General features: G+C 38.9%; 1 protein-coding gene across 1 annotated transcript; it reads left to right on the plus strand.

Moving 5' to 3' along the window:
• Positions 1–338: 338 nt before the first annotated feature.
• Positions 339–5382, plus strand: LOC139983402 (uncharacterized). The gene is made up of 3 exons (XM_071996942.1): positions 339–930; positions 3930–4030; positions 4900–5382. Exons 1-3 carry the CDS (start codon positions 653–655, stop codon positions 5100–5102), a joined length of 582 nt encoding a protein of 193 aa, XP_071853043.1. The 5' UTR covers positions 339–652; the 3' UTR covers positions 5103–5382.
• Positions 5383–12791: the final 7409 nt, after the last annotated feature.

A 12791-nucleotide genomic window follows, 5' to 3' on the forward strand; every position in this document is an offset into this window, starting at 1 on the left:
TGTATTTAAGAAACTTCAATATTTTTCCTTTGTCTTATGCAATATAAAATGGTACCAGAATGGCACTGCATAGATCACATGTAGTATTTGAAACATTTTCCTTTGCATTTTCGTTAAAGAAAGGCACAACGTAAGTTACACTATATACTATAAAAATACTTTGCTTAATACATTTGATACATGGCAAGAAAAGGTCAAACTGCCACCAATGTATACTACAAGTACTTAGCCTTTTTAAAGGTTCTAGCTACCTCAGATCCCTCAATAATAATATATGTTGCGATTTATATAGAATGAGACCTTCATGTTTTATGTTTCCTTTGATATTTGGGGGTTAAAGGCGATATCGCTCGTAGACTTTTTTTAGAGGGCGCTGGCATTTTCGAGGTTTCAGCGAGGTTTAATGGGACCCCGAAAACTCACGTGACCTCGGTGGCAAATTTAGATCAGTGAATAGCACAGGCAAGCGTATGCGTAACAAGCCCGTACCCATGCACACATAATGTTATAACACAGCATTTCAGATTATTGTGCTGTTTACCGCAAAGGATTTTCGTACGCGATAGTTTGTTGTTTGTGTGCCTTTTGAGTAAAGAATACTGTACGATTTTCGTACAAATACATTCGATTAGACTAGAGTATAGTGACAATCATGGAAAAGGGATCAGGGCAAGGAGAATCGGGCGAAAGAAAACGACCTTATCCTGGAACGAGCGTAGGTTCAAGTGGAGGAAAGCCATTGTTGCATGGACCTGACAAAAACAGCAGTGCAAAGGAACAACAGCGACGAAGAGATGCCACGAAGATCTATCTTCTACGTTCCTACGTAAACTGGCAAATGGAGAAAGAGCTCTACAAACATGTCCACGATTTGACTTCTGTTAGCAACGCAGATTTCGCAGAACATTTGCTTCAGGATCACACAAAAAGGTAATGATTTGCTAAGCTAGGCTAAAACTGTATAGGGTAATACTAGTACATAGTAGTATAGTCAAGGCTTCATAATTGACGCACCCCCGTAATTGACGCACCTTCAATTATTACTAGCAACGATACATCAGGCCACCTAAACTTTTTGCAGTCAAGCAGAATTACATATTTCATGAGTTTGAAATCATTTCAGCTATTTGCTGACCAAATTGTGGTATTTTTTAAGCTTTTAACACCCTCCCACCAGTTTTGCACATTTTTTGGTCATTTGGAAATCTTACTCCCTAAAAATAACCATCATTACCTCAATATGATAACACTGCTCTCTGGAACCTGACCAGGCTGAGCTTAGAGGCTCAGAGCATAGCAAACAGCATCTAAAGTCAATGGATGTATACTAAGGCCTACACTACAGTTAGCTTTACAACGAATGTGTCAATTTAGGGGTATGAAAGAACTTGACACGGCAGACATTTTGTGGTCAAATTCTGCTCAATTGTACGGTGCATAAGCACAGAACCTTAAATATTTTGAGATCAGAACATTTCTGAGGATCTACACATGAAAAACAAAGTTGAGTGTTTTGGATTTTTCCTTGATAGATATCATTGAACAAATCCTTAAGTGCGTCAATTATGAGCCCACCATGCTACTACAGGGTATTGTCCTAGGTAACTGTCAGTATTGCGAAGTACAGAAAACTGCAAAGTTCGGACACCCCTAAGAAATACACAATTTCACCATGATAACCTACAAGCGAAAGCCAATATCACTAAAAACTAGGAAGCTACAGTTATTTCCTCTCCAAAATGACCCGTGCGCAAGTATGTACGTACATATCTGTCAATAAAATGAAGATAGTTTTTGGGGTATTTTAAGGCTTAGGTGTTCGAACTTTGCAGTGTCTATGCTATTGTATTTGTAACATACATGATTTGATGAGCCTAGGCTTTGTAACTAGGCCTATCATTCATTATTTTTCCAATGGACCTAGCGTATGCTAACCTTATCATACTTATCCTAGCACAAAATAGCAGTAAGTTGTATTACTGAGTCATCATCATCACTGTTTGTGAATGCTTGTCATGAGGATACTGTATAGGCCGTGGCTATTCTTACGACTACTAGTCGTAACAATTATTTATAAACTATTCTTATGACAAAGGCAAATTCAAGTGCAGTAAAGTAAATAAAGCAACTGCGCATGTAGTAGGGGTAACCCTAACCCTAAATATAACCCTAAACCTCAATCCTAACCCTAACCGGAAGTTATTGCTACTCCTCGTCGTAAAATTAGTACTCCTAATCATAAAAATAGCAACTGCCCATGCGTAGTCGGAAATTATTCTTACAACTAGTCGTAAGAATAGCCACTTTGTACTGTATACAGTTAAAAATTAAAATATCCTTCCTAAAGAAGACTGACAGGGACTGGGGGTCTTTAGTTTCACTCCTCATATTTATGCCATGGAAAGCTGGGCCTTCTCATCACCAAAAAGTAAACTGTTTTTTTGCCTCAACAAATTGATGGAAATATATTTTCTAACCACTAGGCCTAGGTGATCTGTTCATCCCCACCCCTCCAGGTTCTAAATTGTTATCAGCTGTCCTTGTTTGAGGAATAATTCTTGTGAATGAGCATTTGAAAGAAAAGCCTCACCTATGCCCAGTCATAATTAACTAGGCATATAACATAGGACTAAGGCCTATAGTATTAGTAATAAGTATCTGAATTTAGTGTTCATAGTAACTGTATTCCCTAATTTTGTAATATACACCAGTGAGGAAGGCCTACTGTGCTGTACAAGTACAACCACATGAACCTGCAATTTTTCCTATAAAAATAATGCATCTACTATACATAAATAATTTAGAATCACTACTAACTGATTCACATGTTTTCACACCGCTGCGTATGCAACTAGACCTTATGTTTTTCTAAGGTCAGCCACAGCCAGCATATATGCAATCAAGTTTTAATGGTTCATGTGGGCAACAGGGTGTTATACTGTTATCTACTGACTGTCTGTCCAATATTCCAGCAATCATGTGTACATTTCTGTGTTTGGGATTTTTGAAGGAACCCAACTGCTATGCAAGAAATTAGGTAAATAAGCCTCACAAATTGAGGGACCATATTAGTACATATAGCTATACCTTTATAAACCTTTATATAGCCATGCCTGGAGGTAAGAAAGTACCAGTTTTTTTTGTGTAGGCCTGATGCTCATACTTTATGATGCTGTGCTAAGTTATCATATTTTTTATATATAGTCAGTACTATGCTTGTTTTTGTTCAGCTTCTTGTGAATGATCTGATGTTTAGTGTTCAAAAATTATAATATCTATTAAATTTGGTGGCCGAAACTATCTCTTGTGGAGAGTAATCTAGCGTTAAATTAATGGTAGTCTGAAATCAAGCTATTCATGTAAACAGGAATTTTTCACAATGGTGTCATGGAGTAAGCTAGCATCTCAATTCTCACTCATGAAACCAACTGCTCACATAAAGAGGAAGTTTACACAGTAGGTAAATAATGAGTGTACATCAAACTTTGATCAAAAGACTGGACATCTTTTAGCGATATGAAACCAATCAGTTCACTAAGACAGGAAGTTTACATAGTAAATTTTACATTGACATGTGAGCTCAAGTTGTTGGGCAAGCAGTTGGGCAACACAAAATTATCCTTACAATTCTTGAAAGGTACCGTGGTTTATGGATATGTTGAAGAAGAGTATGAAAGAATATCTCATCCTTATCTGGGTTTAAATCAATGTGGGTTAACAATATGTTATTATTGAAATCTGCCTAAGTGTTTGTTTGTTACTTTTCTCTTTCATATTTTTTCTTGGGTAGGTATGATAAAAACATGTATGTTTGTAATGATTTGGTCATTACCAGATTCATTACGCATACAATTAAGCTTGGGGTGTACAGTAAAATTACTATTTCAGTTATATGATTTACAGACAATTTTTTTTGTTTCATTGTATAGGTTTCAAATGCATCTTTTCCGGAAAGATGCTGAAAGTCAAACAGAGGCATTCTCAGCGGCTGTCACCACAGAAAGATCAGTTGACACTCAGAAAGGAGAAGGTAAATTTATATGTTTATCCTTGCATGAATTACAGACTGGAAGAGCAGTGCTAATCTTATCTGATCTGGTGTGATCAGAAAAATAATACAATTTCATTCTCATTAAATTCCAAAAGAAAAGAAAAAGATGGTAGCATATTGCTCATCCACTAAAAAGCATACATGTGTATGAGAATTTATAAAAGTAAGTGGGCCTGATATTATCAGGATCTTCTTTAGAGGCAAACTGACTAGTAACAGTAAATTAAAGAGACACAATAGAGCCTGGAACAGAGAGGACATGGTGAACACAAAGAAAGAAGTTAATGGTGTATTGAACAAAAGGAGTCAGTGAAAGCAGAGGTATTTAGATAAACTGTGGAGTACAAAGCGAGGATTAAGTAAGGAGAGAGGGCAAATAAACTATAGCAGAATACAGAGATGTAGCAGGATAAAGTTAGTCATGTCCTTCCTGTATATTGAGCCCATTCAGTTGAATGGTGCTAGGGCACTCCGTCCACTCTCTCTATCTCTGCTGTGGTGTACTGTGTCTGAGATGGTTAGTCTACGAAGTTAGTTACCTGTTGGGACATGTCTTTAATGGTATGATTGGGGAGCTGAAAGTGTTCCCCTACTGGAGTCTCCATTTTCATGGTATTGACTTGTGACTAGAACTGCTTCTTGAGGGTGGTCTTGGTTTCACAAACATACTTGTAACTTCAATGTCCTCTAAACTCAATGACACCATTTAAATTGAAATATCAGTTTCCAGTGCTGCATAAGTGTGATAAGTTCTAAACAAAAGGTACTGTATATTTTTAGTCACAGCCATAGAAGCTATAGCAGGATACTTGCAATCTAGTAACTATTGTTTTATGTAATCTCTACAGATACTCCTGATCCAGTTACTTCAACACCTCTCAAGAAGCCATCTGCCAATGTTCTGTCCAATGTCACCAGTAGGATTAGATATGGAGCAGCATGGGAGAGAAACCTCAGACTATACGAATACACATTGCCACATTTACATGATCCTGAACAAAAGAGATCATACATATGGCAGGGGCAAGCACTTTTCCCAGACTTTTGTTGACAGGTTGTGCGACATTCACAAACGTTGGATTAGCAGCTAATGATACATCTGCATCACCAGATTGAGATAAATTGCTTTCGTCCATTTTGTTCGATAGTAGCTATGACTGTAAATCAGGAGCTTGGCCACCCTCTAAGTCAAGGTGGGCAAGGTTGGGGAAATTCAATCAAGGAGTAACAATCAGAGAATGGTCAGCTTTATATTATTGTATATAGGCCTACACGCACAGCGTGTATAAATATCTGTATCGGTTTATTTATACTGGTGTTCATTTCCGTTGCCAGGAGGGGATATGATTTGAACGTGGGGGAGGGTGTGGGGAGGGGGTCCTATTTGAAGTGTCCAAACGATGCTAATCTTTACATCTATCTTCTTGAATCTCATGTACCCCTATCGACACGATCAATCAGTCCTGTCTCTCACCTCCTCTCATGCACTGGTGTATTTATTTCCTCTCAAGATAACAGTTAGGCATAGTAAGGGTCAGAGGTCATCACAACTTAAAGAGTTGTGCGAGTCCCTGTGGTCTCTTACATCCTGGTAGCAGTAGAGAGAAGAAGCCTAATAGATCAGAAACCATAACCATCTTCTGTTGTGTCTTATTTTCCAGCATCCTTGAAACATATCTTTCCCCTTTGATTTGTTGATGTCATAAAGCTGTATTTATGTTGTGCATTATTTAATTCCAGTATTTAGATTGTATATTCTTCTTGTGTATTTGACAGTATCCCAGTGATCTCCATTTATCTGCTCTTGGTTTTTTTTTTCTCTGTACTTTCATATCATATCTATCTCTACCCATAGCCTCCATCTCCACATTTTCTTTACATTCTTCCTCCATCCCTTCATCTGTCTTTCACTCTTTCTTTTTTGACCTCTTTCCTCCCCTCTGTTTACCCTGTATGTTTTAGTTTGCCAACTCCCCCCCCCCCCCCCCGCATCTCACCCCCAAAAAAGTTCACAAGGTTGACAAGTCTCCCTGTGCTAGTCCCAAGCTATACACCCTTGTTGTGGTGACCATTCAATATACTTGCGGATCAAATGGAAAGCCTCACCCCTTATTCCCAGTGTAATGAATCGGCAAATGGAAGATTATTCGGAGTTGTTCCTGATGGTTCAATGATCTTATAGTCAGGCATAGGCCTATATGGTTCTCTTTGTCCTTCATTGCCGTCGAAGTTTGAAATGAATTAATCATGCTAGGAACTTCCGGGCAATGTTTAATTTTCTGTGGCAAGAAAAAAAGCTTCCCCCAGTCTCTCCTGGTTGACTATATAGAGCCTGTACGCCTATATGGTCACACAATAGTATAGATAAGTATGATCCATGCAGACAGCTAGTATATATTTTTTTTAATTCAATCCAATTTCAGTTAAAGTTTCGAGTTGTAATTCGAGTCAGTCGAGATGAGGTGCCCCATGGTGGAGCTGGGTAACCCACCCCAACCCCGTTGCCGACTTTTTGGCATTTCGTTGGGAGCTGTTCGGAACAAGAAGCAGGAGAGTCAATTCTGGGAGTACAGTACGCTGGAAAGCAATACACTGACGTGATTTAGGAAAAAAAGTTTTTTTCTTTGACGGCCGATGCTCAGCGAGACACTTTTCAATGGAAATAACTATTAGTTTATTGTTCATGCACTTATTCCCTTTTTGCCAATCCTTTCTAAAGATGGTGGAGCCGCCCCTTATGGCAACGTATTTTCCTTCCCTTTTCCGTTCAAGTTTCGTTATTTTTTAATTCGGGTCAAGGGGTGCAAGGACAGGGTTTACGTGCACCGGTTAGGAGGACGGGGTGCAGCTAGGGCAAGTGCTCTGTGATCGCCTAAAGGGCCCGTTGCCAGGAGTCCAAAAATAATTAAATATACATATTTATCTATATATGGTATATGACATAAAATGCTTTGTCTTACCCTCCTGATATATAACTAAAATTTATATATAAAATACAATGTAAGCTGTGACTCTGTTTATGTATAATTAATACCTATATTGGCTGAAATACCAATTGTTCACACATGACGGACTTGACTTTACGTTTGATACCCAATTTTGTAATCACTTCAGTCATATTTTTCACTCATTCGCGTTTGTCTTTTTGTGACACCAGTCAGCGTAAATCAGACATAAAGTTCATAACTATAGTTTTTTGAGCTGTTTCTTGACGTCGACTGCTCACCATGTAGGCCTAAAAGAGTAAAAGCAGGGAGCTGCTAGAGCCTAGAGTAGCAGCGCCCTGGTCGAACTATTACGCCTGATGCAAAGCTCGACCGTAACCTATACTGTACAGCCCATTAGTTGTGAAAAGTTCTGAACGTAAAACAAAGCACAGAGTTTTGTATCACACAACACACACGAAAACGCGGCGTAATACCGCATACTACTGACCAGGGAGTTGTTCCATAACAACTCCCTGTACTGCCACAGACAAGAAACTATGCAGGAATTTCGCCAAGGCCACCGTTCAAGTAACCGAACCCGTTTATTGCTTACTAGCCGTAAATACTGGATTGCTGAGAAATTACGGGACAACAGCGACGAACCGGTAGAGGGTAGTATTGATATTATTTTTGAATCGGGTGGTGTGAAGGACAGAATTTACGAGGAAATTACGAGCGATCCCACCTTTAAGCAATAGATTCTTGCGGTCATAGGTTGGAACTGTGTAATTTACAGAACACGGATATTTTGATCGGTCAGTTTCAACTGAGCTCTTTGGAATTTTGCATGATAGGGAAGTATCATCGGCATATTTTGTAACAGAATTGTGTGAGTTTGACCTAATTTCATCAATATACATAGTAAATAATATTGCATATAATGAACACCCACCCCCAAGGCACACCAACCTTTATTTCCGATATTTCTGATAACCCTTTATCCAACTTTACTTGTCTGGACCATCCTTGAAGAAATTGTGCCAACAAATGAATAAGCCATGTTTCTTTCATAAATCGTGAAAGATCATCCTTTAATTGATTTGGCAAAACAGTATTAAACGCACTTGAAAAGTCAAGAAAAGACTTAGTTGTTATAGTTTTCCTTTACAATCTAAATGAGACACAACATCATGGATTAATGTCTGCAAGACATGGATTCTTTGAGTGGCCTGTAACGTTTGTTCTGGAAGAGCTAGTGCCTTCGCCTTTCTAATGTCGAGAACCTTAAGAGTTAACAATCCCAATGTATAGAAACCAGGGCTGAGGGGTTATCATTTTGGTGATGTTCATTTGGTTTGTGTGTACATGTTTTGACTTGGTTTATTTAACCAAAAAGTCTGGTATGACTTCTCCTTATGACCCTGGACTTCTTAGCCTGTGGAAGAAAAAAAAAACGTCCAAGATTCTCTCATATCTAAAGGGTGTTATACAGATTTGCTAGTAATTCGGTCTAAACGCCACCACCCCATCACCTCCCCACCCGACCTCCCCGTCCCCGTCCAAAGTTTCATGTAAAAGTATGTGACCTATATCTATGCAACTAGGTATTACTTAGCTAGATAAAAGTAGTTATAAATTACGCTAGAATAATTTTTATGAAGAGCAAAGCCGCCAAGAGCAGAGAAAAACCGCGTTCACTTAGGGAGATGATAAATTTTAAACGTTTCTTTATAGGCTATATGTAACTGGAGGAAGTCTAAAGTGGAAATGGGCTGGTGTTTTGATGTTTTAATTTGTCCTTAAAGTGGTCTTTGTTTATTGGACTGTTAACATTCACATTGAGAAAGTGACAAAAAACCAAGAGAATTAATGTATATTACACCCCCTCCCCTTCAACCCCAAGTCGCACTATGACATCACACATTGGCAAAAAGGTAGCTCCTTGCCAATTAATTCCCGCACCGCGCAAGATAATGGTCTTAGATATGTAAGGGATAAGTTCATCACAAGGATCTCCGTTATATAAGTTCATTACGATGGTCTGGGATTCCTTCCATTTAATCCTAAGGTATTGTTAGGCTAACAGTAAGAATATCTTAAATCAATTAACCTTGGTCTGGGTATTGTAGTCTTTGCGGCTCCTGTTACAATTAGAGTGGTTTTTCATCATTTCTATACAAGTTACACCCATGGTCATCATGGTCTTGTCTTACACCACGTGTTTCCTCATTTACATAACTCTAATTAAATATACCGACACTGTTACACTGATTCAGTAGAGAAATATCATTACTATACTGTCTATAGCTACTCGCGCAACTGGTACAAGTATCGAATAGATTGCAGCTGCTATTCAGGTATATTATTGTTGACCCACTGGTCATTCCGTTTTCACGATTGAGGTTCGTGTAGGAGATACTGCATTAATTAATTAATTAATAGATGAGGTGGAACTATATATTACCTTCCCATAGTCCTGGGTGCTTTCAAATGGCAGTTAGTTGGTTCTAAAATCAGTATGACATTTTTGTTATGTTCGACTTGTCCCAAAGGGTATTATTCGTCATTATGCAAAAACGCAGATCCTTAGACAAATTGTGTTACTGAGTAGTCATAATGACGAATATAGTATTCCTCAGTATGTGAAAACGAGAATGGGCCTTACATGGACATTTGTAAATACCAGTCAGAAATAACTAAGAAACTAGACAGTTTTAAAACTTCTAACCCGGCTCAATCGATTCTTCACCCTCGAATTAGAACAATATTTAACTCAATTTCGCCAAAAGTGCAGATCTCGTCACTACGCCAAAACGAGGACGTTTATTGTTACCAATACATGCCCGTTGTGTTTCTAAGGTCAATATTGTCGTGTGGGGTGCATGGAGGGGGCATATATTTATTGCAAAATGATAGTAGCCTACACCGCTTACACTCCCCCTGAATGCTACATCTGTGAAACTATGGACATAATCCTTTTATTTCCCAACTTAAGGGTCGAGTTATTAATGTTTTTTGTTTCAGTGGTTTAGCTAGATAATATTAATTATCTGTCTCTCAAACCGTAATATCTCATTACGCCACTTCAATCAATATTATGTTTGTCTGTACGACGTTCAACCAAAAATAAGACGTTAACGGGGGTGGGTAAGGGGAGGGGTGGAGGCGCAGTTAATTAAAATTCTCTCCTCTCCCGACCGGTTATCTTATGGGTCTGAATCTTTACAGAAGTTGAAGCTCGGCTAGTGGCAAATCAAATACTTTATAAAGGAGGGATGCAATCTTGGGTTCTTCAAAACCTAATCCCATGTAAGGGGTATGGGGTGCGCTACCCTCCCCCCATCCAGCAATAATTCAAAGATTAGATGTCAAACTATAACTTAGGTTGGCATAAATATGTCGATATAACCCAAGGTTATGCTTATACATATTTTGTGTTATGTTGAAAAGGGATTGGTTTTTGGAATGGTTAGCGGGATGCACCCGTAGTTATTAATTAATTTTCCCCGGCTGAATGATCAAATGCCCGAACGAGTTTTTTCCCCAGGCTTAGGATATGAAGACGGGGTATTTCCTAGGTGCTCCTTTGTGCACGGCACTGAAAGAGTGTGAAGTGTGTCACGTGATAACACAATGAGGAAGCAGCCCAGCACATTGTTCAGAATACACAGGGATCGCAATGCTGTCCATGTATCTCTTTGCCACAACGACGGTGACCGCCACACCACGCATTCACCCATGCACAGAGTTAAGTTTAAATCGAACCTTCGAAATAATTAAAGGTAAATGTTGTTTTTCGAAGACGTTCTAATAAACTCTACGGAGTTGATCAGCAGTAACAATAATCGTGGCATGGAAAATGCGGCTATTTTGAAAACGAATATTTGAACTAAGCAGCTTAATATCAACGAAAGAGTCAAAGTAATTTTAACCGCCGTTTGTATTTGCTTCTTATATCTAGTCGGTGAATGTGTATGATACATCTTATCACTTAGAAATTAAGGAAACTTTTAATACAGCACCATTTAATTAGTATATAATCCCCAGGCCGTTCCAATTGAAAACGTTAACAAAGGAGAGGGGAACCCCTTCCACTTAAACCTCTCCCCACGATGACCGTCCAGTAAAGCTACATCTGTGATTCATATTGGATACGTCAATGCTCTCTCCCTCAAAATATTGATAAAACTTTACGTTAGCACGAACTCACTAGTCCGTACCTCCACGTGCTTCTATAGAAGGCAAGTTACCATAATTATTATTATGTGTAAGATATTTGTAGTCAGCTACGCCATAAGAGTGAATCATAATTCATGAATTTTTAATATATCTCTCACCCCCTACCCAACAGTGCCTTGAAAGCTCCCTCACACAGGTCCCTCCTGGCACAATGCGATTTGGTGAGGCCTTCATTCTCAGACTGGTGAGTAGTCATGGAGGTGGGGAGGGAGGGGGCGGGGAGGTCAAATTAGGACGGAATTTTAATATCATAGATAAATTGAAGTAAAACATTACTAAACAGTTATAACAATGTTACTTTCTCAGCGCTTCGAGAGCACCCATCGTAGCTAAAGTTGTCTAATAATTACTTCCTGTGTGACAGTCTGACTGGAACCAAGCCCCGTGCAACCCCCTACTACCATCGTCCATCAAATCGACCGGCCGTTAGTCTGAGTTAGGGTATGATATCAAACAAAAAGTTCAATTTGGATTTGTTATGGTCTCTTTAGTGCGAATGCAATGCCATTTGAAGTTGGTGCAATCCTCTCAATATATTATTCCCCCTTTTTTTAATTCCCTAGAGCTTCCAGTGCTTTGCCCCCTGGTCCCTCACCGAGCGTTTTCCCTGGACCTCCGGACCTCGGAGGTACGCTTCGCGCTCCCTAGGCTACGTTGGGTTATTCAGACCTGAAACAAATCTCCTGGCACACACCTGATATCAGCCCCCCCCCCCCCCCATCTAATAAGCCTATATGCATATATTACTAGTTCTGTCCAATATGGCTATTGACGCTGCGCATCAAGTTCCTTTCACCCATACCTCGTCAGGACATATGTGAGTCCCAACAATGCCGTGTAACATGAATCGTCCATTACCCTCATCACCTGTTCCGTATAGTTAGGCATCCCTGCTCATTTATACACTTACACACATCCATAGAGAACAATTCTAAACGGGTTTATTAAGGGCGTTTGTAGTTTCAACCCCGGTTCAGTAAGGCCTTGGTTTAATGTTTGGTGATATCGTGCTAATAAAGTGTTATTAAAGTAAACAACAACTGTACATATGATTTACTTAACTTTTATTAATAGTTTAACGTACAATAAAACACCGTCTTTGGTGAAATAAACTTTGCATTTATATTCATCACATGTTCACTTTCCACCAATCAGAGTAGCATAATAATTAATTGGCTATCTCTAAATATGACAACTAACATATAATATCCTAACTAGTGGTCCTAGGAAACAAGTCAAAGCCAAAGGAAAGAAAAAATGTACATGTAAGGCTATAGTACAAATCACATGCAATCAACAAAAAATGGCTATGTTACAGAAGCGTTGAGGTTCCGATAAACCCTCACAATATTTGCACTTCTTAATTTTAAGTATGAAATAAGCACAATATATCAAAAGGTAAAAAGAAAACTTCATGTTGAAGTATACCTGACTTGATGATGAATTTAGGTAAACAAACTTCCGAAGTAGATTCAATTTTATCGTTCTACATGCACTCTGACCAGATGGGTTCTTAGAGAAAAGCTGTCGCAATCGAAAGAAAAAATATGTTACCCTTATTGCGCGAACGATAT

This window comes from Apostichopus japonicus, chromosome 16, assembly GCF_037975245.1.
Source record: "Apostichopus japonicus isolate 1M-3 chromosome 16, ASM3797524v1, whole genome shotgun sequence".
Classification (NCBI taxonomy): domain Eukaryota; kingdom Metazoa; phylum Echinodermata; class Holothuroidea; order Aspidochirotida; family Stichopodidae; genus Apostichopus; species Apostichopus japonicus.

Excerpts from the sequence above, each read along its gene's own strand:
- LOC139983402 (XM_071996942.1), top strand. The coding sequence starts at position 653 with ATGGAAAAGGGATCAGGGCAAGGAGAATCGGGCGAAAGAAAACGACCT. Across the intron at positions 931-3,929 it reads CTTCAGGATCACACAAAAAG|GTTTCAAATGCATCTTTTCC; the intron begins GTAATGATTTGC and ends TTCATTGTATAG. Across the intron at positions 4,031-4,899 it reads TGACACTCAGAAAGGAGAAG|ATACTCCTGATCCAGTTACT; the intron begins GTAAATTTATAT and ends TAATCTCTACAG.